This window comes from Artemia franciscana, chromosome 18 (assembly GCF_032884065.1).
Source record: "Artemia franciscana chromosome 18, ASM3288406v1, whole genome shotgun sequence".
In the NCBI taxonomy this organism is placed as follows: domain Eukaryota; kingdom Metazoa; phylum Arthropoda; class Branchiopoda; order Anostraca; family Artemiidae; genus Artemia; species Artemia franciscana.
Window position 1 is genome coordinate 867,144 of NC_088880.1, and position 27,655 is coordinate 894,798.

General features: G+C 35.7%; 1 protein-coding gene across 3 annotated transcripts in view; it reads right to left on the reverse strand.

The window, feature by feature from the left end:
- Positions 1-27,655, reverse strand: part of LOC136038485 (transcriptional enhancer factor TEF-1-like) — a 189,240-nt gene that overhangs the window by 45,071 nt on the left and 116,514 nt on the right. For all 3 annotated transcript variants that reach the window (XM_065721560.1, XM_065721559.1, XM_065721561.1), the window contains 2 exons: positions 26,909-27,039; positions 23,416-23,554 (listed from right to left, as the gene is read on the reverse strand). In XM_065721560.1, the coding sequence (XP_065577632.1) occupies positions 23,416-23,554; positions 26,909-26,962 (193 nt within the window). In that variant the 5' untranslated portion in view covers positions 26,963-27,039. The remainder of the gene's footprint in view (positions 1-23,415; positions 23,555-26,908; positions 27,040-27,655) is intronic.

Here is a 27,655-nt window from a genome sequence, read left to right on the forward strand (position 1 = left end):
GACCTTCTCAGACAACTGAAATTTTTTACTGGTTGCTTAAAGTATAGATATATATATATATATATATATATATATATATATATATATATATATATATATATATATATATATATATATATATATATATATATATATATATATATATATATATATATATATATATGCAATGAGTTACATAAATTACTAAAAATGATCCAATAAGTGCGATACGGGATAATAGAAATCGAATCGAAATAAAAAAAAATGTAATAAGAAAGAAAGGTGCTGGATGCCAAAGGCGGGCCAAGAGCGAAATCTGGGGGGGGGGCAACGTGACAAGGTCTCCAATAATTGACCAAACTGACAAGTTTATTCAGAACAGGGTAAAAAGAGAAAAAATAAACGAGGGCGTCAGAAAAATCTGGGGGGAGGTCCCCCAGTCCCGCCTGATCCACCCCTACTGAATGCTACTAAACAACGGTAAAAAGGTATGAAATGGAACTAAAGAAAAAATCGATTTTTGTTTTTCAACTGACCGATTTCACTACCGTCACCTTAATTGAGAAATATGAAACAGTTTTCCCCCTACTATTGAACAAAGACTACTCTCTAAGCTCGTGTCGTGGCGTTTTTTTCTCCAGCACAAAAGAATTAGAACAACATAAGGAAGCTGGCAACAATCCAATCGTTTACGCGTTCCCTCTGGTATGGAGGGGGCAAATCAATATATTTCTATTGTTGACTAGAGGAACGTCAAACATTCCAACAGGTGAAAAGGGGGTCCTAATGGATATTATTAGGCTTAGTATCTTTCTGCTCGAAATGGTCTATCCAGAGAACATGTTGCTCTAGGAACGGGAATGGGGATGAATAGATCACCCCTGATTAAATAAACTGAACTGGTAACCGCTGAACTAAATAAAAAAAGTAGAACGTTTGCATAATACTTTGAATGTTATGTATATTTATTTTTAATATTTTTATAGTTAATAATATTTTTATATAATAAATATTTGTATGTATATTTATTTTCAATATTTTAATATATAATATTTTTAATATTTAATATTATATATTTTAATTATTTTATATTTATTTTTAATATGGGGGGAATATATATTTCCCCCGACTTAAAGAGTTCTATATCTTTAGGCTATTACAGACACATATCCATCAGATAATTTTCAAAAGAAATCTCAAATACGTAATTCAGACTTAATACAATATGAAAAGTAGTTAGGAAGATATTTTTTTTCTTAAGAATATTTTCTTCTAGCAAGAAAAGAATCTTGGCGTCAGCCGAGGAGCTATTCACTTTTAAAAGCCATGTGCAGCAAGTGGTGTGCAGCATATGTGGCAGAAGTGTACCATGCGGCGCAGTCTTCCATACGTGGCATGAAAAGATATGAAGGGGCAGAAGTATCCCACACGAGTTTTAACATATTGCACTCTGAGATATACACCAGGATAGAATTGACGACCCCCTAGCAATGAGTAATATTTACGTCTTAATTATGGTCCAATCCTTTTCGTAGCGGCAAAAGGGTGCATGAGGCTTCATTTTTACTCATCCTTTTATGACTTTCCAGAAGGAATCCTACTGACAGATCTTGGAGGGAATACTTACTAGGTGCAGCATTTTCAGTCTAGCTTTATCTTTTTTTTTCCTTTGTTTACTCTTATTAAAAAAAAATATTTACAACATAGATGGTAACAAAAGTCTTCAGGGCTGCCAAAGAGCCTGACTCAAAGCTGTCCGAAGGAGCAGTCCAAATAAATAATAAACCATCAAAGCAACCTTAATAAATTGTAGAGTGAACTAAATATTGTATATACTAAATTCTATGATTAGCTTAAAGAGTGCATACTAGTTTATCTAAGGTTGTGTACTGTGTATCGCAGGTGTTTAAGATTGGGTACCTTGGGCTAAATCTTAAGAATTCACAAGAGCCCTCGCGAGGTGACGCTATTATTCTCGTTCAGATTTATCATGGACTTTCCCTATTCTTCTTGATTGAGATCAAGCTGACAAGGAAAGAAAATCGTTTGGTAGCTACTAGCAAACAAGTGAGATAAGGGGGATTCTGCCTGAGATTGGATTGAAGCTAATCTCAATGTCTTCAAGGACATTTTAGAAAACAAGTCTGTGTACACGTTAACGAAGTTCTTTATAGTGCTTTCACACTAGCCTAACTTAAAGACTTTACGTTAAAATATGCAATTATTGTTTAAGCGTGAAAGCTTATACTTAGCGAAATTAATAAATTAATTGTTAATATTTAATTTATAATTTAATTTATATTAAATAAATTAATATTTAATTTAATATTTAATTTATTAATAAATTAATTATTAATAAATTAACCACTTAATATATAAAAGCACATAATAAGTGTGAAAGCCGCTACGCTTTATTAAATGTTTGCATCACACCAACTTCAGAGGTAGAGACAATTTTTCTTTGCTGTTATATCTCCCTTTCCTCCAAGCCAAAATTCCAAGGAATTTAGGGAAAAAATTGCGAAGATTAAAGGAGTCTTGGAGTTTTAAGTTTTGTAAGTTTATCTTAAGTAATGAAAGGTCAAAGTAGCAGCTATAAAAAATAATTTCTAGATGAGCAATTAGTATAGTTTGTAAATTAATGAATAAAAAATTCCTAGAAAATCTTTCACGCTTGAATATTCATTTCCATCTCACATTTTCTTCTTCTTTTTTAAATGGTGAGCTCGTGATGATTTTAGACGATGAATATGATGGTTTTATAGATCTTTTCGTTAACCTAGTGTGGAAGGACTAGCGTAAGCCGCAAGCGTCTTTTACGCTTTATTAAATGTTTCCTCATATCCACCGGATTTATAACGGATTCTTGGAGTTTCATATTTTGTAAGTTTATCTAAAGTAATGAAAAGTCGTAGCAGCTATTAAAAATAATTTATAGATAAGCAATTAGTATAGTTTTTAAAATAATTAATAAACATTTCCTAGAAAATCTTTCACGCTTGAATATTCATTTCTACCCCACTTTTTCTTCTTCTTTTACAAATGATGAGCTCGTGATGATTTTAGACGATGAATATGATGGTTTTATAGATCTTTTCGTTACCCTATGGTGGAAGGACTAGCGCAGGTGTGAAAAGTTATATAAAACAACTACAATACTGAACATAGAGAAATCAGATACTTAAAATGAAATCTGAAGGCGCCTTTCACTTCTGATCAAAGCTTGAATCTCCATTCTACATTTTATTTTTAAATACCTTGCTGATGACGATTTAAATAATTATTACGAGGATTTTATGGAGGTTGGTCTAGTTTGAAATGACTTTTTGAGCGTGAAAGGTTATGCTTAACGTTACGTAACCAGACCACTAAGCACAGAAAATAACGTACAGCGTTAATGGCGCTTTAGGCATCAGACCTTACACAAAGAAGAGGCTTTTTGATACCTCAGCCGAACGACCGAACCTTTGTGCACACTCAATTACCCGCCTGGTTCTAATTCAGCGGCGTAACTTCACGAAAAAGTAGAGGAGGATGAAAAAATTATAAATTTACCGCGGAGGGGGCAATTTATTTTAGAGATTTGAAAATTAGGCATTTTTCAGTGAAAATACTCCAAACAAGTGTGTTTTTCAAAATCTAGTGGCAGCTAATATCCCCCTGACCACCCACCACCCGCGAAAAAAGACATTCCTATTCTAGTTGGGGGTTGAGAAACTTTTGTTGTTGTTCTTTTTTGTCAATTCACTCTACCCGATATTCAAGTGCATTAAGATCTAAGTTCCCTCTGAAACTGTTTAAATATTATTTTTCTGCATTTCTACGTTTTAATCTTCCAACGTAGGAATGCGAATTTTTTATCATTCGAAAGTTGAAATTCAAATTAATCCGCCAAGGGAAGTAAACTCGAAATTTCCTTTGTTTTTCTTTGCTTTTTGGGGGCACAAAAAATTAAATTCTTACTCTTATCCACCGCGCCATGTCATTTCCAATCCACCACGTTAACTTCATAGTTGTTATGAAAACTTTCCTTGACTGTTATCTCCCACTTTTTCATTCCATCCTCCGGGCCAAAATCGTGGTCCACTTACCCCCCCCCTAACGCTCCCTGAAATTAAAACTGGTCTTCCAGTCCGTTTCCGGGATATTGCAGACAGTCCATTTTAATAATACTGAAAGCAAACAATGTCTTTCGATTTACTTCACTACTTATCGGTGATTAGATTTGCTGTTCCAAGTGGGCTCGCTCCTCTTTCCCCCAAGAAAAACATTGAAGTCTTCTTGTCCGAATTAAAATAGACTAAAATTAAAATTGTCATTTCTGAATGGGAAGATGGCTTACTTTTTTGTTACCTCCTGTCATTCCTATCTGGTGACGAGCAGGCGGTGGCCTTTCAAGACACCAACAAAAAGGTTTCCTTACATCAAAAATACTTCGGCCATCCAATTAAAAACGAAATCAGACAGGTAGGGGGCGGGGAACACATTCCTCAGCTTTGTTTTTACCTCCTTCTAGTCACGAAAATGATTTAATAGATACCTGTAGCCAGATAAGCCCTAATAGCGGGTAGGGAGTCTTAGTCGTTAATGGGCAGACCTTGGAAAATAATACCTTTCAATAGGCCAAAACATCTTTGATCGATTAGATAAATTTGAAAGTCAATCACCTGAACAACAAGCTCTTGACCTAACAGGGAGTTGGATTTTGACCTCTTCTGATTTAGTAGCTGGTTCAGACCCTCAATTTTGATCTCAGTTTGATGAATGACTACTAAAAGACCCTTCGTCCGTTGAAATCTTTAAGCCAAAATGCAAACAGACTTTAAATTGAACACACCAGCAATTCAAAATATTGGCTAAAAAAGACAAACAAAAGAAGACTTTTCGGTAGATCAAAACCAAAGGCTTTGACAGGGCTTACTTGATACCTAGTCGTAAAGCCAGGGTTGCATTAAATGTTTATTTAAAAAAAGTTGTGCAAAAAAAGCTGAAAAGTTCATATCTATGGTTGACGAATAACTACTAAAAGGCCCTTCGTCCGTTGCAGTCTTTACGCAAAAATGCAAAAATACTTTCACACCATATCATTTCGGGGGGGGGGAGGTTGAACCCCCCTGAAATATTATTCCAACTCGTAAAACGTAAGAAAAGTACATATACAGAATTTCTGATGTGTTTCTCATTTTTTTGTGTATGAGTGAATGACGTAATCTATTCGTTTCAATTTGAGTTGCGCTTAATTCTGCGTAAGCACTTGCTCAACATATTTACTAGGTTGTAAAAGTTTGTTCTAAATAAATACATCATTAAATGTTCTAAATAAAATGTTCTAAATAAATAAATACATTTGTTCTAAATAAATACATGCTTATTGTATTCAGTGCTTTTGTTTATCTGCTATATTCTTCAGTTAATTATTATTTGAAAAATCCCCAGTCACGGTTGCACCAATAGCTCCAACCTAGTAAAGAGTGAACTACGGCCCATAGCGACCGACAATAACTTCTCAGCGAAATATAGCTTATTGTATACAGTGCTTTTGTTTATCTGCTGCATATCTATATTCTTCAGTTAATTATTATTTGAAAAATCACCAGTCACGGTTGCACCAATAGCTCCAACCTAGTAAAGAGTGAACTACGGCCCATAGCCACCGAAACAATAACTTCTCAGCGAAATATAGCTTATTGTATACAGTGCTTTTGTTTATCTGCTACATAACTATATTCTTCAGTTAATTATTATTTGAAAAATCCCCAGTCGCGGTTGCACCAATAGCTCCAACCTAGTAAAGAGTAAACTACGGCCCATAGTAACCGAAACAATACGTTCTCAGCAAAATATAGCTTATTGTATACAGTGCTTTTGTTTATCTGCTACATAACTATATTCTTCAGTCAATTATTATTTGAAAAATCCCCAGTCGTGGTTGCACCAATAGCTCCAACCTAGTAAAGAGTTTAACTACGGCCCATAGTAACCGAAACAATACGTTCTCAACGAAATATAGCTTATTGTATACAGTGCTTTTGTTTATCTGCTACATAACTATATTCTTCAGTTAATCATTATTTGAAAAATCCCATGTCATGGTTGCACCAGTAGCTCCAACCTAGTAAAAAGTGAACTACGGCCCATAGTAACGGAAACAATAACTTCTCAGCGAAACAGTCTAGTGTTTATACAGCCAGTGCCCCCTCCATAACAGCCTACTCCTTCCATCATTGACTTGTTAGAACTGAGTTGGGCATACTGCAGCTTGTCCAAATCAAAAGCCTGCAAGGGCTTTTAAGAGGATTCGATGCCTTAAAAATCATTTTATGTCTCGGCGTCATCTGACTGTCTCAAAGACAGAGGTCCATAGGCGAAGTCTACCAAGGGACAAGCTGTCATTGGAAGCTAATGAGAATTTGTGGCATGACTTATGAATTTGATTGAAAACTATATTATTCAGTTAATTATTACTTGAAAAATCCCATGTCATGGTTGCACCAGTAGCTCCAACCTAGTAAAAAGTGAACTACGGCCCATAGTAACGGAAACAATAACTTCTCAGCGAAACAGTCTAGTGTTTATACAGCCAGTGCCCCCTCCATAACAGCCTACTCCTTCCATCATTGACTTGTTAGAACTGAGTTGGGCATACTGCAGCTTGTCCAAATCAAAAGCCTGCAAGGGCTTTTAAGAGGATTCGATGCCTTAAAAATCATTTTATGTCTCGGCGTCATCTGACTGTCTCAAAGACAGAGGTCCATAGGCGAAGTCTACCAAGGGACTGTCATTGGAAGCTAATGAGAATTTGTGGCATGACTTATGAATTTGATTGAAAAGGTGGTGAAACTATGTCGGCAAGTTTTTTTCATCAAAGCAGGTAGCACCGCAAGGAACTCCCAAAACTGTGAAAATGATCAAACGAGATTTCTTTTGAACTGATTCTCGGCACTTTCTAAGCAGGAATGCTAGAACGTTTACTGGGACTGCTCTTTCACGAACTTTAAAAGGAAAGCTGTTCCCTTTAATTGAAACAACAAAATTCGCACAAGTTTCTTTAAAACTGAAAAGTATATCTCAATTTTTGGTACAAACCAGAAAGGCTAAATGGTTGTTCAAAGATTTCTGAGAAAGTATGTCAGCTTTTAGTCTTTTTCGTTTCTCCCTATATCTTATCAAAGCTCTACAAGTTACAGCAAAACTGCCCTATCATTTCTAAATAGTTTCGCCACTTCAGTTCATTGGACAATCAGTTCTAAATAGTTTGGCCATTATAACATCTAGGCACACAAACTAAATGTTATAATGAATGAGATAGGACAATCCTTTATAGTGTTATCAGTGATGAGTTTCACTCAGGCGTCCATAATAAAAATAACAGTAGGCTATTACAAGCAGCACAAAAAGGGATATACAGAGAGTTTACCTGTAAGAACGCCGTGACTAAATAAATTTCTGTTCTTTTTATTGGCTTAAAATCTCCTACAAAAGAACCAATCAGGTTTTTTGTCCTTTTTGTCACTTAAAACTCGACGCAACAAAAACAGGTCAAAAAGGGAATTTTGTCTGATTACCCTTACTGGGATGCACATAAAAGAAAATAAGATTTGTTTGAGAAATACGTCAAAAATATACCAATGGAATAAATCCCGCTTTTTAACAGGGAGGAATGGCACAGATATATTTTTTTCTGTATTCAAAGCACCGTTGTCAAGGGCCTAGAGGAGGGCTATCTTTTCCGATGCTAAGCACCAACTTTTGAGTGTTCACTCATTTGGGGGGAACACTGCGGACTGTCAGAGAGCCACTTTCCCCTCGCGATACGGCACTCCCTCGTGACCAGAAGGTAAAATCACAAAACATTCTAGCTACAAGTCTCTGTAAAACGCTAGATTTCGAATCCCGATGGGATGCGATCCGTTTTTGACAAATGCGAAGTACTGATACACTAATTAGCCGAAAATCAATATATTTCAGAACCTTTATGGGCAAAATCCTAATACACATTTGACTGATATATTTAAGCAGTTCCTGAAGGGGTCTAGAAATACTTGAACAAACCCCCCTGGATTTGGTCATGTTTATTGTTGTCAGGTTTTATAGAAGTTTTCTTATGAATTACACCGAACTGGTTTAAAATTATTTATTGGCCATTCACAATTAGAACAAAAAATAAGAAATTGCGTAGGCAACAAAATGTAGCCTATTTTGACCAAAACGCACCCAATTTTTTTTTTTTTGGGGGGGGGATTAATAAAGAAAATTTATTTGATAATTTTGAATAAGAAGTGTCCAGAAATTCATAAAATTTTTGGATTCCGGGGCTCGGGAGAGGTGGCTCCGAGGTCCCCCTGCGTACTTTCTTTTTTTTTGGAATCGACCCACTTCGATGCCGAACCTTTCAAACATCATTCACAAACCTTAATTTTGCTTTAATTTTATTAGTCTTCTTCACCAAATAATTTTAAATGGTTTTGGTAAAATCAGATTCAATCACGTATATGAAAACGAAAGTAACTCATGATAGCTACAAAAAAAACTCTATTCTCTTTGTTAGGAAATCTAGCAGACATTCCAAGCAATTTCCAACAGGTAAATAACTAAAAAGAGATTCTTTACAGAGAGCAACCTCATAACTTCAGGGAATTCCAGGCATTCTGGAATCCAAAGAACCTGGAATATGTATACCAGATGGTGAACAAGATAAATCTCAAGAATCCTTAACTACCATTTATAATCAGAGGCGTCAATTTGCTTGTTTTCTTTTACGGTTACTAATTAGCTTATTTTTAGTGGAAAAATCCGTAAGATTGAATTAGAGAAAACTTTAAATGTATTTAATTTTTAATGTGTTTGAAAGTTTAATTGGCTGAATTGTGTCTTAACGTTGTAAATTTTCAATCGGAACTTGACCAGGTCCTTGACTAGACCTGGTCAAATTGTCAGTAGGGCCTGCACACTTTTGAAATTAGTGCATATCAGGTGCAAGAAGCCACGTGGCGCAGAAGTGGGTCACACACATTGGCAAGTGTGTCATGCATGGTGCAGTCGCACGATCAGAAACATGGTACGCATAGCAAAATTACCACTCTCAGATGCGCAACAGGTAGTGGAGCGTGGGCGACCCCTGGATTTGTTTCTGAACGATATGAAAAAGGGTACACAGTGTCACACGATAGAATTTTGTTTGTAATCTAGCTTGACATAAAGCGTGATAAGAGCGCAAGAACAGTTAAAAAAAAGAGATAAAAACGTAAAAAAATGTGCCCTGTCTGGATCCTTTGTAGGCCCGAACTAGGGATATATCCAGTATTTTTTGTGGGGGAGGGGGGCAAAAACACACCATAAATTAGTTTATATTCATTTTTGTTATGTTTTTACGAATCGACAAACATTTTGTGGGGGGGGGTCAAACCCTCTACCTCCTGCATACGGCCTTGGTCCGAATCATAAGGATTTCATTCCCATGTCCTACATTCCTCCCCGCCTGTTGTTGGTTAATCTCAAATTAGGAAACCATAAAAATTAGACGGGTATGTACAAGGAGTCGACACCGCTTCTGTTTTTGGTTAAAACAGAACAGTAAAAAACGAAACGAAGAACAAAAAAACGAACTCCGTTTCTTTTTTCCGTTTTCACCGAAAAACGGAAACGGCCTGTATTTAAAAAACGGCAGTTTTAACAGATATTTCCGTTTTTTAGGCACTGCTAGATGCATGCTCGCAGTTTCAGTTAATTCAGGATGAGTGTAGATGCAGTCACCTCAGAATTCTGGTGGATCAGAATTTTTTTTCTGATCTTTGTCTCTCACTCAAGAAGACTTGAACTGTCTCCTCAAATGCCCAGATAAGTTTTACTGGTACGCCGGCAGAGCTTACATTGTTAGCATTTCGACACGAAGAGTTCGTCCGCAGCCTAGTCTTATCATTTTTTAATTTAATTTTATTTTTTGAAAACAGAAACCCTGGGTCTGAAAAAACGATCTAGATGAGTCAAGAGTAAGAGAGAATTCGTTAAGTCTTAATTTTGGCGACAAAAAAAAATCATGTGAGTTACAAGATATTTATGTACATTTCAAGAGCATAAATTAAGTCACTCTCCCCTCCTCGGGAGTGGTATTAGTATTTATGAGGCATGCAAAATTACACAAGATGAAAAATAACCCTGAACAGCTAAAGAAAAGGACAAGGAACAAGAAACAGCAAAAATAACATGAAATTGAAAAGGAAAACGTTGCACAGCAAGAACTATTGTTAGAACACGAAGCAAAATTACAGTCGGATGAAAGAACGTGTTAGTTAAGCGTGTTTGGGTCTGTGAAGGGTGAACGGGTAGAAGGAATTGAGTTCATGCCAGAATTGTTTATTTCGATCAAAATTGCTGATTTTTTACCATAAAATGAAGAAGTATTATTTTAGCATCTGCACTGGAAGGAGAGAATGAATTCACGCCTGAATTTCTTGACCATCCCGGAATGGAATGAATTTATTTTGGCCTTTTGGAATGAATTTATTTTGGCCTTTTGGAAAAAATTTATTTATTTTTGGGGTCTGCCCCCTCCTCAATGCCCCGCTCTTTACACTAAAGTTTGTTATTGTTTTAAAAAGTAGAGTCGTGAGAAAGAGTCAAACTTTAGCGTAAAGAGCGGGGCCTTGAGGATGGAACAACCCCTTTCATATACGGAATAATTTCTGTTCGTTTTAAGTTTTAATGTCGCTCCTCACTTGCAGTTAAAAAAAACTTACTTTTTTTTATTTAATAATGGAATAAGGAACGTGTTATTGTGGCGTCTGTAATGGATAATCAGGAAGAAGGAGCTGAAATCACGTCTTAGTCTGATATAACTGATTTGCCACTCTTTGATTTGGAACCACATAATACAGCGATGAATACACATAATACCTGAATGGGAAGACGTCATCGCTGCAGCACCAATGCGAGACGAATGGAGAGGCTTTGTCGACGCCCTATGCGCCACCGATGGCTCTGGAGGAACTAAGGTCTAAGGTAATACAGCGATGATTATGCCAGTGCGTAATTTAGATATACCAGAGGATACAGGCATTGGAATATTCCCTGTTGTTACTGAATTATATAACAACGCTATTAAAGCAAAAATACAACAACGGAGAAAAGCTTGGAAAGAAGTTTTCTGATATCTATGATGCCATTTGAAAATACCAATGATTCCGGATCCGGACATGTGAAACAAAAAGCACGCAAATTTTTATTAGATGATAATGCACGAAAACGAAGCACAAACAAGATCTACGGCTAGAAGACATGCGACAAGCATCACAATGAATCCAATATGATTAAAAAAGCGGACAGCAAAATCCACGGTTAGATTAAAAGTGACAGGGACTATCGAAACAAATGGTAAATAAAATATGCGGTTATAAAAGAAGCAATAGTAAAAAATACATCAAGTCACAGAAGAGAATAAATAAATGATGAATATTATTTGACAACACATGACTTAGAACTAAAGATCAACACGATATTCGCTAATTAGACAATCGAATAATTATCTCATCTCAAATTCCCCTGATTCCAAGCTTCTTCTTCCTTTATATAAATTTTCTGAACTCAAAAAATTTACATTAAAGTTTCATATATCTTTTCATTTTCAGTCGGTAATACTTGTTACATGGAGTTTTTTCCTGACTTTCTGAAGCCAGAATTGATTGTTTATGAAAAAGGTGCCTGCTTATCAATTATTTTTACTGTGACTAAATAAAATCAAAATGAATAAATCATTTATAGACGAAAGAATTCAAACATGCAAAGAATTTCCGATATATTTGCCGAAAGTTTCCTTCGGGGAAGAGAAAGCAACTCCAAAAATGCAGCATAAAATGAAAATTTAAAAGTAGTATAGTTGAAAGCTAATTATTTTTGTTGCTAAATAAACAGAACTGGAAACAATGACTTTATTATTGGATTAATTTTGCAATTTAAGATTAATTAATTAAGATTAAGATTGGATTAATTTAAGAATGCAATACGATGCTATTTTCAAGCAAAACAGGGAAAATGAAGAAAAACGGGTCTAAAAAATTGAAACGCCAAAAACAGTAAGAAAAAAAAAAACGGTATTAAAAAACAGCTACCTGTTTTTTGTGTTTTCTCCAAAATAACAGAATAGAAAACAGTAAAAAAAAAAGAAACAGAAACGGTGCCGACCCCCCTAGTATGTACACGTAAGAATGTGTTGGGGGGGGGGAGTGTAGCATTTCTAGACGTAAACTACAACAGGCAGAATCAAGTGAACTATGCCAAAAACGGCAAAATCATAAAAAGTGTTGATATTTTGGAGAGGGGCAAGACCCATGGTTACTCTTGGTACGTGACTGGAAGTAGAGCACAAACGAGATTACCAAGACTACAAATGTCCAATTTTACGAAATACAGACACAACAAAATCATAATCTTATCATTCAGCAGCCAAACCAGAATGACATCATTTAAGCGATTTTCCTTATCGCGATTTTATGATCGAAATTTTGATTGACATTTTTAAATCAAAAGCAAATAACTATTATTTACTTTCGTTAAGTAAATTAGCAATCTTTGATATGACGCTCGTTCTGTTTCTTTCATCCATATGAGTTTTCCTGTTTTTGGAAAAAAGAAGACTGGTATTTCCAGTTGAACTTCTGATTAGTCCAGTTCCATAGTATATATGGGCGTGGCAAGGAGGCCGATACCCAGGACACCGTTTCTGAAGGGAGGGAAATGGTAGTAAGAAGTCTTTTTTTTAACCAAATCTAAAATATATTAAATTGTTTTATACACATACTAGCCAACATCCAGTTGGTCGACAGGATTAAAAACAAAGTATCGTATGTTCTTGCGAAAATCGGAAACCTGCTGGCTGTCTCGTACGGATATGTGCACAATGAGAAACAACTGTTTCAGATATCCGTTGTATAAAGTTAGATAGTTGTTTTCAGAGCTGGAGATGGGCCAGAACAGGCCAAAGGTGTATGCAGGATTAATGCTCGGGAGCCTATTTTTCTGGAGGGAGGAGGTAGATTACAAAAAGAAACTTAAAAAACACATCAAAAATTTGTTTACATACATTTTTGTTACGTTTTCGCGAGTCAGACAAAATTTCACAGGGGGGGGGGGGTCGAACCCGCTTCCCCCTGGATGCGGCCTTGCTGGGGGCTACCGAGATAGGCAATGGTAGATTATCTTGTTTTTAATTTGTCGTCCGTGACTAGATTCTCTTACCAATTTTACGGAAAGATTCCCCGGTTGTTCTTATGCGCAAACATGGTTGGTAAGTGTCCCTGATACAACACATTTTTAGAATTAGCAGGGTAAATAAGCAAACCGTTGTAACTATATCTCGCTGAAGAATAGCTAAAGCAGTACTTCAAGCACAGGGGAACAGAGAATTTACTAGTAAAAAGTCTTGCGACTCAAAAAAATTTCCTTCTTTTCATTGATTCATAATTTCGAAAGGAAAATTGAAAACAGCAAATTTTCGGATTAACGCCACATTGAGATAGTTAAAGAAATAGACATACGTTTAGAATTTCATCCTGAATTCGGATAATAACATTCATTTGTATCACTAATGAATTTTAATCCTCCTCCCCTAAAGGTCATGTATACAGACTGAATTGTACATATGCGAATTATGAATTGTTTTGAAAAAATACATTAAATCAATTTTATGAAGAGTTATGTATGAAACTTCAGTGCATATTTATAATTTAGTCTATATTTGACCATTAGGAAGATGGGGGTAAATTCCATTTGCAACTCAAATGAATACTATATTTGGATTCAGGATGAAGTTCGGATTATGTGTATTTCTTAGCTATCTCAATATGCAGTTAATCAAAAATTTTTATTAAAACAAATCAGGCTTTAAAAGATGGAATCCTTTGTCTCTCCAGAGATAATGAATAATGTAATTGGCTTACAGAAATACGTCACAGGTGTAAACCTATGACATAAAAACATATTTTTTATTATAAAACCATAAGAAAGTAATCGCTCTTTTTCCCTTCAATTTAAAGGATTCAAAGCATTAGATTTACCTCCTGTAATTTTTTTTCCTTTTTGGAAATGTCTCAGAAAAAATAACTAGCATATCTTCCTCAATCTATAGAAGCCCCCCATAAACGAAAATCAAGACGTTTTCGAATGGAGTTGGAAGAGGGGTGTCACCACGGTTAGTTTCTGAAGAGCTACAATCGCACAAATAGCGATGCTACATGGCGGTCTTCAGTGCTACAAACAAAAAAATTGACTGTAATAGTGCTAAAATAGCACTTTCTTGCTACAGGTGGCAGCCCTGAGCACGTGCAACAGTTTTACATATAATGAAATAGTGCTAAAATAGCACTTTCTTGCTACAAGTGGCAGCCCTGAGCACGTGCAACAGTTCTACATATAATGAAATAGTGCTAAAATAGCACTTTCTTGCTACAAGTGGCAGCCCTGAGCACGTGCAACAGTTCTACATATAATGAAATAGTGCTAAAATAGCACTTTCTTGCTACGAGTGGCAGCCCTGAGCACGTGCAACAGTTCTACATATAATGAAATAGTGCTAAAATAGCACTTTCTTGCTAAAAGTGGCAGCCCTGAGCACGTGCAACAGTTCTACATATAATGAAATAGTGCTACAATAGCACTCTCGAGCCGAAGGTGGCAACCCTAGTTGGAAGATATCGTAAGAAAGGATTTAAAGGGAACTCGAACTTACAAGATTGGATGTTGTGACTAATTGTTAGTAGTAGTGTAATATATCTCACAAGCAAGGGTTTTTTATTGGGATGTGGGGGGAGGGGGCTGATTTTCTCCAAATCTAGAGGAATTTTACTTATTTGAACTCTGCAACCGTATGCTATAAAACTTGTCAGGTCGTGGGGACCTGACAACTGACTAAAACTGAAAACGGGTTGACAAAGGTAGGTAGAATTAGACTCATGATCGGGGGAGATGAGTAACTTAGCCTAAATCTGGGACAAACAACATTCAGTCTCTGGGGTTTTAGACTGTAGCGTATACACACTTCTGGCCGACAGCATATTAAAATGACCTGTAATTCAGAAGTATTTACGGTAATCTAATGAGACCTCCACGCGATCTCACCTATAAGCATTAGCTAAATCACCGTCACACTTGAGTGATTGATGACTCATTATCAACATCAACCAAGTGAGAAGCCTCAATAGATCACATAATTTACTCTTCCCCGGGGGTAAAGCCCCTTTTCAATTCCTTCCTAATATTGTATATAGTAATAGAGCTCTTTTGTTTGAGAATAGCAAGTAATTTTTACGCCTTTTATGGAATCCCACAGGATCGCTGCAAACTATTTCCAGGATAAAAATCGATCTAAATATCCCAATTGAATAAGGCTTCTTAATGGATAGCCCTAACATCATTGAAGGTGGACGAGCCCGATACTTCTTTATAATAAAACCATGATGCAAATTATTGTTCCCTTCAAAATTCAAATATAATAAAGGTAGGGGTCACACGTTCCAACCTGACATTATTAAAATTGCATCATTTTATAAAGCCGTGTCTAGGATCAATTCAAAGCAGAAGCAGAACCATGTTTAGCATTATGTGAAGTGTTTAGTTTTTTTTTCTAATTCTTTTTTTTGCATTCATGTTCCTGTAATGACTTTTTAGCGTTTTATTGAATGATTTTTTGCGGTTTCAAACCAAAGAAATCCTTAAAAATCCTACACAAAGACTGCGCGTGATACACACTAACACAAAAAAAACACAAGAGACTACATTAGACTATAAAGGCTCAAGTGGACCCCCCCCCGAATCTTGTCATAAACCCATTATTAAGAAATCATGACGGAAAACCTAAGATGATTGGATAAACTAATTGTTTTCTTTTTAATTTTAGCACCCTAGAAACCCCATTGCTGAACTGATTTATGACATACTACTAACAGCATGTTCTATTGCCGAGCTCCTTGAGCTTTCGTGTACGCCTCTCCGTGATTTCAAGGAATAACAACCCACTCGGGTATTGCAATATTTTTCTATATTATCTGGTATTATTTCAGGCAATAAATCTATGGAAACACGGCGAAGCACCATTTCCCCATCAGAAATTGTATTGACCTGGTATCGCTCTGTAATATTTTCGAAAATTAAATTCTCAATACAAATTGTGATGAAATTCGGATATAAAATTAAGTTCAATTAAATTTTAATGTAAAATTATCTGTGAATTCTGGAATTTTAGTTCTAGCCTTTAGTATTGAAATATTAGGTTACACAAAAATGGGTCGAAGCTTTTGGAAGGTGGATTTCCAAATTGGAGGAGAAAAAGGGCGAAAGAAAAGTTTCCAGGCTCAATTTTAGAAGTACTCTTGTCGGAGCAAGGGCAGGTAGGGCATCAATAAGGGGACGGGGTGAGGAAACACCAGGAGGCAACTGACCACCATAAATTTTGAATAATAGCTTTATCGCATTTTCATAGAAAAAAAAATGTAAAAGTTCCCCTCCTTCATGTAGATTTTTAAAAATGCCTTTCTGATACGTCTTCATTTAAAAATTTTTCCCCCCTCTCCCACGTCATTTCAATGGATTGACACCCCTGAGAGTAAGAGCTGATCTTTTTTCTGAGTAGTATTCGTTCAGGATAACTATCCATATTGTTACATTTTAATATTTTATTAAAGCACCACTCTGTAACACGCAAGATACCATACCCCAAGATATCTAACCTATAGGAAAGGAAATTGCGATCTAATGACGTCCTTGGTCATACTTTAGATTCGTGTTTAATATCTCAAGTCAAGTCAACCGAAAGTCTCTCAGGATATCCCTTTTATCCATAAATAACTGGGATATTACTTATATAAGGATATCTTTAAACGTTACTCGGCATAGAAACCCCACCAATATTTCTCCCATTCGATTCTTTGACTTGGTTCAGACACCTGGAAATGTGCTCTGGTCCATAAAAATCTCTAATGTCAAATTTTCAAGGGAGAGAAAGCATTTATTAAAATCTAACCTTGTTCGAAACTTGGTGTAGATTCCCCGGCCAGAAAAATCTTTTGATTATTTTCTAGATTTTTTTCGCTTGAAAGGAATTTCTCGTGGTGACAAGATTTCTTTGAGCTAATTAACAAAATTGGGAAATTATCGTAAGCTCGAGTGAGGCATAATAACAATCTACACACAAAAAAATACTATTATATATGTAAAAAATACTATTTCTCATAGTAACTCGCGTTACTTTTTCCGTTTAAATATGTCGAATACGATTAAAAAAAAAGAATACATGGTGATATGCTCTCTTTAATTAGGATGGAGAAGAAGCCTGTATAGCTGTCTTGGCCTCAGGCAGGTTGGTGCTGCGGTGAGTGTTATTAGTACAGCAGTAGTAGTAGTAGTAGTACTCTCTTCAGATATTTTTTTTATATAGTTTAACTCGAGGTTGATGATTGTGCCGTCTAATTAGTTTTTTCATTATATCCTTTATTTTATTTTTATATTTATTTTATAAATTCATATATTTATCCGTTCCTAATATTCATTTTCTATTAATTTTACTCAGTTTACTTTCGTATTTTTATTGTAAATTAATACCCGTGTAAACCGTGAAATCTTATTGTCTTTTTCCATTTCTTTTTGTTCCTTTCTTTGCTCATTTCTTTCTTTCTTTTGATTTTACTGCAGTCAATTTGTCTTTTCTTTAATTTATTTTTTATATTGTATTTGATATGTTACTTTTTAATCTTGTTAATATTCATTTTTTATTATTTTTCTTTGTTTAATTTTATAGCCTTATTATAAACTAATAAAATAGCCTAATTGTCTTGTTTCTTTTTTTTCTTACTTGGAAACTGACTTTCCCAGTAGTTATTATACCACCCATGTTTTTAGCTTGAATTTTTGCCCACTTGGAGTTCAAAAAATTTGGTAGCCAAAATAAAATCAAATGAACCCAATTAGAGAAGACTGGACAAACCTAGTGACAGTGAAGAAAGCAAAATCAAAATTTTGTTGAAATATCATCAAATCAGTGAAGTCTTTAGAAGTGAATTTTAGAATTTTAATGAAATTTTAGAAGCGAGTAAAATATATTTTTCAAAGTCTATCTGGGGGTCAATTTGTCATTCCTCCAATTTTTTCAAAGAAAATACAAAACAGGCACTTTCCAATGACTAAGTCCCCAAAATCTTACTTAGGGTAATACAGCGAGAGGGCAAAATACCTAAGGAACAATCCTTCCCCCCAGTTACATACAGAACAATCTCCTCCCACAATATATATATATATATATATATATATATATATATATATATATATATATATATATATATATATATATATATATATATATATATATATATATATATATAAAAATAAGTTGTCTGTGTGTGGATCTGTGGATGGATCAGGTGACGTCATGTTTCGGCTGACGTCATGAAATTAGTTGCCATCATTTTTGTTATGACGATGCTTAGTATATTGTAAAACACATTAATTTGGTTAATAATATACCATTTAAAACACCAAAATGAACATGCTGGAGTAGTCACTCGGTGAGAGAGGGTGTCAGAACGGAGAATGAAGGTCCCAGGTTCAAATCCTGGTTAGGCTAAAGAAGGTAAAAAACTAAAAACTAAACAAAAAACTGAAAAAACTAAAAAAAGGCAAAAACTACAAAAAAAACTAAAAACTAATAAAAAAAAATAAAAAAGCTAAAAAACTAAAAAAAACTAAAAAAAGGTAAAAAAATAAAAAAACTAAAAACTAAAAAAAAAACTAAAAAAAAGGAAAAAACTGAAAAATAGAAGAGAAAAAGAAAACTAATAAAATTAAGAATAAAAATAAAAAAAAATAAAAAAGATAAAAACTAAAAAAAAAGTAAAAAGAAAAAACGAAAAAAAACTAAAAAAGCTAAAAAAAAAAAGGTAAAAACCAATAAAAAACTAAAAAGAAAAAAAGGAAAAAAACTAAAAAAAAATTTCATCTAAAAAACTAAAAAAAAATAAAAAAAGGTAAGAACTAAAAAAGAAAAAAATAAATGACGACACTCAAAGAGAAAGCGACCGGGACAAAAGGAATGTTCGATTAGCAATCAACAAAGCACCGGGACACAGGGAGTATAAATGACGACCAGGACATAAGTAAAAAAAAAAAAAACTAAAAAAACTAAAAAGAAGGTAAAAACTACGAAAAAACTAAAAAGAAAAAAAAACTCATAAAAAAACTAAAAATCTAAAAATCTAAATAAACTAAAAAAGAAAAAAAAGAAAAAAGGAAAAAAATAAAGGAGAAAAACAAAACTAAAAAACAAGGTAAGAACTAAAAAAGAAAAAAATAAATGACGACACTCAAAGAGAAAGCAACCGGGACAAAAGGAATGTTCGATTAGCAATCAACAAAGCACCGGGACACAGGGAGTATAAATGACGACCAGGACATAAGTAAAAAAAAAACTAAAAAAACTCAAAAGAAGGTAAAAACTACGAAAAAACTAAAAAGAAAAAAAAACAAAAACTAATAAAAAAAACTAAAAATCTAAAAATCTAAATAAACAAAAAAAGAAAAAAAATAAAAAAGGAAAAAAATAAAGGAGACAAACAAAACTAAAAAACGAATGTATATACAGACCGGGACACCGGGATACAAATGACGACCGGGACACAGGGAATATAAATGACCATACATAAGCCATAATGACCAGGACATAAGTAAAAAATATAAATGACGACCGGGACACAAGGACACAACTACAACGGGGACGCCGGGGGGCACAGGGGGATATAAATGACGATCAGGACACCGGGACAGGGAATGGTCGATTAGCAATCACCATCAACAAAGCTCAAGGGCAATCATTAGAATCATGAGGTATAGATCTGAATACGGATTGTTTTCCCATGGACCATTATATGTTGCATGTTCAAGAGTCGGTAAACCTGACAATCTATTTATATGCACAGACAATGGGACAGCAAAGAATGTTGTATATTCGCAAGTTTTACGTAGTTAAAAACATATATATAATATATCTATCTATATTCACAGGTGGGACATAGGGACACAACTACAATGGCGCGTAACTAATATGGCACGTAACGACTTACGCGCGCGGGGGGGCTTGGGGGGGCGCGAACAATGGCGCGTAACTAATATGGCGCGTAACGACTTACGCGCGCGGGGGGGCTTGGGGGGGGGCGCGAAGCGCCCCCACCAACTAGGTGTCCAACAGCTAGTATATATATATATATTAGCTGTTGGGGTGGCGCTTCGCGCCACCCCAATACCTAGTTGGCGGGGGCGCTTCGCCCCCCCCCCCCGCGCGCGTAAGTCGTTACGCGCCATATTAGTTACGCGCCATTGTAGTTGTGTCCCTGTGTCCCACCTCTGAATATAGATAGATATATATATATATATATTTTTAACTACGTAAAACTTGCGAATGTACAACATTCTTGGATGTCCCATTGTCTTTGCATATAAATAGATTGTCAGGTTTACCGACTCTTGAACATGCAACATATAATTGTCCATGGGAAAAACAATCTGTATTCAGATCTATACCTCATTATTCTAATGATTGCCCTTGAGCTTTGTTGATGGTGATTGATAATCGAACATTCCCTGTGTTCCTGTCGTCATTTATATATCCCCCTGTGCCCCCGTTGTTGTTGTTTCCCTGTGTCCCGGTCGTCATTTGTGTCCCGGTGTCCCAGTCTGTAATTTCTCTTTGAGTGTCGCGGTCGTCATTTCGTCATTTATATTCCCTATGTCCCGGTGTCCCGGTCGTCATTTGTGTCCCGATGTCCCGGTGTGTAATTTCGTCAATCAACAAACATGACGTCAGTCGACACACAAACATGACGTCACTCGACACACAGACAACTTATTTTTATATATATAAGATGTCCCGGTCGTCATTTGTGTCCCGATGTCCCGGTGTGTAATTTCGTCAATCAACAAACATGACGTCAGTCGACACACAAACATGACGTCACTCGACACACACACACAGACAACTTATTTTTATATATTACCAAAATTTGAGTGGGGGGGGCAACCCCCCCCCCCTGTGAAATTGGGAGCTACTGGTCATACCCAGTAGCCCCCCCTCGTTACAGCGTTGCCCCTCCCCCAACAAAATGTAAGAAATGTTACTTCGCATTTCGATGCATCCCCACTTTTTGGCAAATAAAACATTCGGATGACTAAACTACATTCCAAACGGCAATAAATGTGGATGACCGACGAATTTTTAGCCGAATAAAAAATTAATATTCATATTTAGCCGTTCAAATAAAAACAGCAAACAGAAAATGCAAAGCAGACGAAGCCTTTGTAGAAACTGGCAAACATCCAGAGTCTTACTACGAATCAGTAAAACTGAAGTTGTTTCATGCTTCTAGTAATTTAATTAGTGAATTGAATTTGTGTATTTAAGAATCAAAGACGCTTACAGCCTGAACTAATGGACGCGTTAGACGGGGCTGAAAATGCTAACGTGCCAAGGCAGGGCCGAATCTAGGATTTTTTAGGGGGGTGGGGGCAAAATACACAGAAAATTTCAAAAACATCAAAATTTGTCTATACACATTTTTGTTACTTTTTACGAGTTGGACAAACATTTCAGGGGGGGGGGGTCAAACCCACTACCCCCTATATATATATATATATATATATATATATATATATATATATATATATATATATATATGAAAAGAGAAATCACCAATGCTACAGCACAAACACACACACACACACACACAAAAAAAAAAAAAAAAAAAAAAAAAAAAAAAAAAAAAAAAAAAAAAAAAAAGAGACAGAAGGAGAAAAGGAAGACTGTTTTCCTAAATTAGTGATTAATATAGACCAGCACTTGAATGAGGCCTTAACCCTACTCATCCATACAATCACATAGGTCAAACAGCAAATATATATATATATATATATATATATATATATATATATATATATATATATATATATATATATATATATATATATATATATACAAATAAGTTTAAAGATAAATATATCTCGTAATCTCGTTTATAGCAAACTATTTAACTACACTGTCCATGCAATCTCGTAACTTTAAACTGCAATATCTCAGAATTGCTGCATCACCAGCAAACGCATTTTGATCCTGTCCGATCGTCACGCGTGCCAATTATAGAAAAGCCATTATGAAATATACCTCAAGCAATTATCAGTTTCTTGTGTTTCTGAAAAAGGATCACTGGAAATTCAATGCCTTACAAAACTTCAATTAGATACGTTTTGTTTTGAGACAAAAGCTTGTCTCAAAAGGCATCGCACAGAACCTCCCACTGGTGTATATGAAGACTCATAGTGAGAGATCATTTGTCTGCCTCAGAGTCAGCGGGACAGGAATAAAAATACAAAAAAAAAAGGTTTTTTTTAAAGAACACTTATGCATCCATATTTATCATGAGATCAAAGAACGGTTGAGACTTCGTTAGTACCAGAGTGAAAAGACATTGCTGTTGTGGCACGGTTCCATAACCAGTATGGAGGCTTCGTCGACGGCCTGTGCACCATCAATGGTACTGGAGGAACTAATGTCAGAGTTATAATGTATCTCCGAATTCACTACAAAGTGAAAAAAGTACAATTTTTTCTGCTAACCCGAAACTTTAATTTTTTTTAAAGACTAAAAATGAAAGCATGGGTGAGAATAAAAAAACCTGGCACGTAAAACTTGGCATGACCACGCCCATCTCTATTTTAAATAACCAGTAGCCACAAGATTACTTGTGTAAGGTTAATCCCATACCTGCAAACAAGAACGTATCCAGGATTTTTGCTTGGGGGTGATTTTCGTCCGGGGGGGGGGGCATAATAAAAAGCTCTATAAAACGCAACAAAATTTAGTTTAAATGCATTTTCGCTTCTTTTTTACAGGTCGGACAAAAATATCTGGGGGTTCAAACCAGTAGCCCTCCCCCTGGAGACGCTACCCCTGTAAAGGGGTAAACAATTTTTTGAGGACTTGATCCCCAAAAGAGGCGTTCAGATGCGTATCTAGTTTGACTTGCATCTCCAGATAAGTATATGTCCAGATATCAATATCCGAGCAATTCCTTTTAGCATACAAAATACGGTGCTTGAGTGCAACAATTCGAAGCCAAGTCTTCAGTTCTAGAATCTAGAACTCGGTGTTAGTTGCCTCTACCGATCATTTGGAGAAAATTATTATATACCCCGTGCCCGTTGACTCTCAGGATGAAGACCCCTCTTGCCCCCGCCAATAAAACTCTTGGAGATACGCCCCTATGTCTGGCTGAACTTGTATGCTTGAGCAAGTATAGGGTGAGGCGTATATATATTTTGCATGAATTTTCTGGTCTTGGACCTTGCAGGATTTCCATATGAACGCCGCATCAACAGGCGAAGTTGAATTAAAACCTATAAAAAAAGACGTACCGTACATCTTCCCCTCGTCCGATAGAATAATTTTCCGTCGTCCGCAAGGTGGATAAATAGCTAGTGCCTCCTGAAAACTCTGCTCAATATCGGGACTCCAAACTCCTTCTGCATCGGCTCCCGAGAGATCTTTTTCATCCTGAAATCCAGAAGCCCAATTAAAAATAAAATTAATTAGAATACTTTTTTTGTACCTTTAATTTTTTTCCCTAATCAGGGTCAGATCCAGTGAGGGAGGGGGGCAAAATTTTGCATTTTGCAAAAATAAGAAGATTGTTTGTCAAAGAGTAAAATTCATGAAAATTAAAGGGAGACATTTAATCCACCGTTCTCGCCAAGGGTAAAACTTATGAAGTAGTACTATAACACTATTCTACTTGTGGAGTGCAGTGTGGATTAGTTCTATTTGTGAGAGCAGCGGTACTGTTAAGCGTGAAGTGTACTATACGAAACATACAGGCATTTTCCATAAAATGGAAAGGGGGATGTCCATTTGCTTCGAAATAGAAACCGGTATTAATTTCTTAATTGGACAAATTGGCAAAATCATTGGGACGGAGAGGAGCGTGCGTAACTGTGTTAGCCTCAGACGTCTCGGTGGGTAGTGAGTGCTTAGCAGTAGTAGTAGTACTAGTAGATTGGCAAAAAAAAACAACCATAAGAATTCTGTGGTAGCCTACAACTAATCTGAGGATTTAAATAAGATTGACAGGGCATGAACAATGTTTCAGCTGACTGTGATTGAAAATAAAGTAGGCTACGGAAAGCCAGTGTCATTTCTTTTCTTTTTTTTTGGGGGGGGGGGAGGGGGGCTGCTAAAAATTTACAAACTGCCAAAAATATGAAAAAGAAGTTATTTTTTCAAACTGAGGTATAGAGCAACATCAGAACTTAAAAAACCACAAATTATTCAATATATTGGCCCTACATATACAAAATTGCAATTAATTGCGATCGAAAATAAAGGCACGAAGACCGGGACCATTTCTTTGTTTGGGGGAGGGTCGCAACTTAAACTTTCTGTCAAAATCAAAAAAGTGTTTTTCTTTTTCAAATTAGGGTATAGAGCAACACTGAAACTTAAAAAACCATAAACTATTCTACATATGATCAAACATAAGCCTACTTAAAAATTCAATTTATTGTGATTGAAAGAAAACACTGAAAGTCACAGCCATTTTTTTGGGAGGAGGGTGTTACAATCTTAGCCAGATGATATAGATGTAATTAATCAAAATATGACCCAAACTGCAAATTTAAGCAAGGGTGTTTGACTCAATAGCAATAAAGAATTGCAAATTTAAACCATTTTATAAGATAGTGTTCCTCTTTTTTCGGGGGATGGGGGGGGGCAACATTTTTATGATTTTAATACAATGTTTTGAAAACAATTGTCTATCTATGACGAGTTCCAGAAACTGTACCTACTATGATGGGTTCAAAAAAACGTTAGCTTACTGATTTTCAAAAAAAAAAAAAAAACAGATAAGAGATTTACCTTAAGAGCTAAAGCAGTCATTGTGATCTCAACCAGGGTTGCCACCCCTAGTGATCTATCACTATTTCTAGTGATTCTTTATATTGCCTAAACAAAAAATCACTTAATCAGCACGTAAATTAATAGGTTATTGAAGAAAATGACTAAACTTGCCATAAAATCTCTAAAATCTAATGCATTTTTGCAACGGATGGCAACCCTTCTCTCAATCCAGATATTACTTAGTTCACAAATATCTAGGGTTTTAGGTTTTTCCGTGGTAATCTAGGATTTTTCCTGTAGTTAATAATTGCAAAAAATTAAATTGAATTCCACCGGAAACATTTCGATAAGCTTGATAATACTTGTTAAATCTTTAATCAAATATTCTAAAAATAGCTACAGGATTTTTAGCCTTTAAACTTATTTATCAACGGTAAAAGTGATACCGAGTCTCTCCACTTTTCTTTTGTTTTTCGCACATCCTCAAACCAAAATGATAATGTTTTAATCTTTTGTCTTAGGTAGTATCCAATTTTCGCCATAAGGTCAGAGCTTGAAGCTCCATATGTGCCGTACACTTACGCCATGCGTGGTACAGTTTCGTCATATGTGGCAAAGTCGCAACAATTCTTAGCACTTTTCCGCAATACTTGGCTCGCGCCACCTGATATACATGTCTTTTAAAGTTGGTAATCCCTTAATTTTGTTATCTATTATAGGAGACAGTATTCTAAAACTTTGTTTGTTTCAACTATGTAATTGTACAAAATGAACATTTCGTTAGGGGCTACAATTCTCGAAAATCCAGAGGGAACAAAATGTATTTTTCGAAATCTAGCAGGGGCAATCTTTCCATGACAACTCCCAAAAAGCATGTCTCAACGAAAATAACCAAAGACGTGTTCCTCAAAATCTAGGGGGCGATTACTCCCTCCTCAATGGCGCCCACTGCGAATTGCCATAACTTTTAAAAATACGTTAGTTTCTGCCTACCTTCCAAGGAATAAAAAATATAATGGTCACTTACAGGGCCGTATCCAGGAGGAGGGGCTAAGTGAGTTTGAACCCCTCCCTCAAATATTTGTCCGGCTCGCAAAAACGTAACAAAAATGAATATAGACAAATTTTGTATGTGTTTTGTAAGTTTTTTGTACACCCCCCCCCCAAAAAAAACTTTTGCCCCCCACTCCGAAAAAAAATCTTGGATACGGCCCAGGTCACTTATAAGCAAAAGTGAAATACCATTCATCGTGAAATACAACGAATGCAAAGTAAACTCATTTTCAGGACGTTAGTTCATTTCAGAACGTAAATTAATAAATTAAGATTAAATTTTAGTTATACCTATTTGAAACAATTTTATTCAAATTCACTTAGAATCTGGAATTTAAATTCAGGCAGAGGCGCCATTTGGGGGGGGGGCAAATGCCCACCCCAGATTTTCCAGGGGGCCCAAGCTTCCACCACAAAGGGCCCTTTACCGGCCATAATAATCCATTATGTCCAACATAATCCATTCTGTCCAGTTGATTTGAAATTACTGCACGCCTATTAACCAAAGAGCGTAATTACCTGACGACCCTTGGGGTAATTACGCTATTTGCTATTAATTATTGTAAACTTGGAAAGTAGGTAGAATACATGATAAAATTCTCGAGTTCTGTCAAATGCCCATTTCCTAGATGATTACGTGACACGAAGTGAGTCGGGGAGGGCCCAAGATGGAGTTTATGCCCACCCCAAGATTTGGTCCAAATGGCGCCTCTGAATTCAGGTAGATTTAGATGCCATACATTTTCGATAATTTCTTCAACTTGCGAAAAAAATATTTTGTAACTTAGCGTATCGAAAAATCCCCTTTGCAGTACTAATTACGGTAAAGTTATGAAAGAGGAGTGGGGGAGGTAAAAATGAGAAACCAGAAGGGCCACAAAGCTAAGGCACCAAGAAAAAAACGATACCTAAAATACAGTAAGCTTATAATGAATTTATAAGAATCAAATTACTACACACATCAGTAGATAGCTCTCCTGGTGACATAGGTAAATCATGCATTTTTGCGTCCATTGCCCCCGCCTCAACTTGGGGGACGGGGGCTCCATTTGTCCAAGGGCTCGTAATTTTGACGTCTAAAGAAGGCCAACCTGTAAAGTAAGAGACCGTTAATTTAACATCTAAAGAAATCATTAAACATCAGCTTATCGATTTGATCGACCACTTTGGTCGATTTCGAATCGTCACGATTTGTTTTTAATACCACACTTTTCAATTATAAAAGATATTGAAGATACTATAAATTTATCTTGAGCTTTAGCTGTGGCTTTTGCTAACCAAACTAATTTCTTAGTTACCTTGACAAAAAAGAGAAGAAGTATCTTCCCGGTAAAACATGGGTGCCGGGTAGGGAGGGGGGAATTATACTCGAGATTTTGAAAAATACCTTTATTTGAAATTTTGAATTTAGAAAAAATCGAAATATGACAAAATTCCTTCCAAGATTTTAAAAAATATCTTTTCGCGTCTGTAATAAGAAAAAAACTTGAAAAGAAATTCTTGCCCCCCCCCCCACTATATTTTGCGTCCCTGTGAATATGACATTGTACGACAAGTCTATTTACAGCAGAAGAACATAACACTTATCATTAGATTCATGTCCGCATATATTTGTTCACCTATTTCATCTAATTTGCCCACTGAGCCTTAAAAAGCATCAACGATTAGTAGTGCCGATTCGCGAAAATGTTGAGAAGGAGGGGGCAA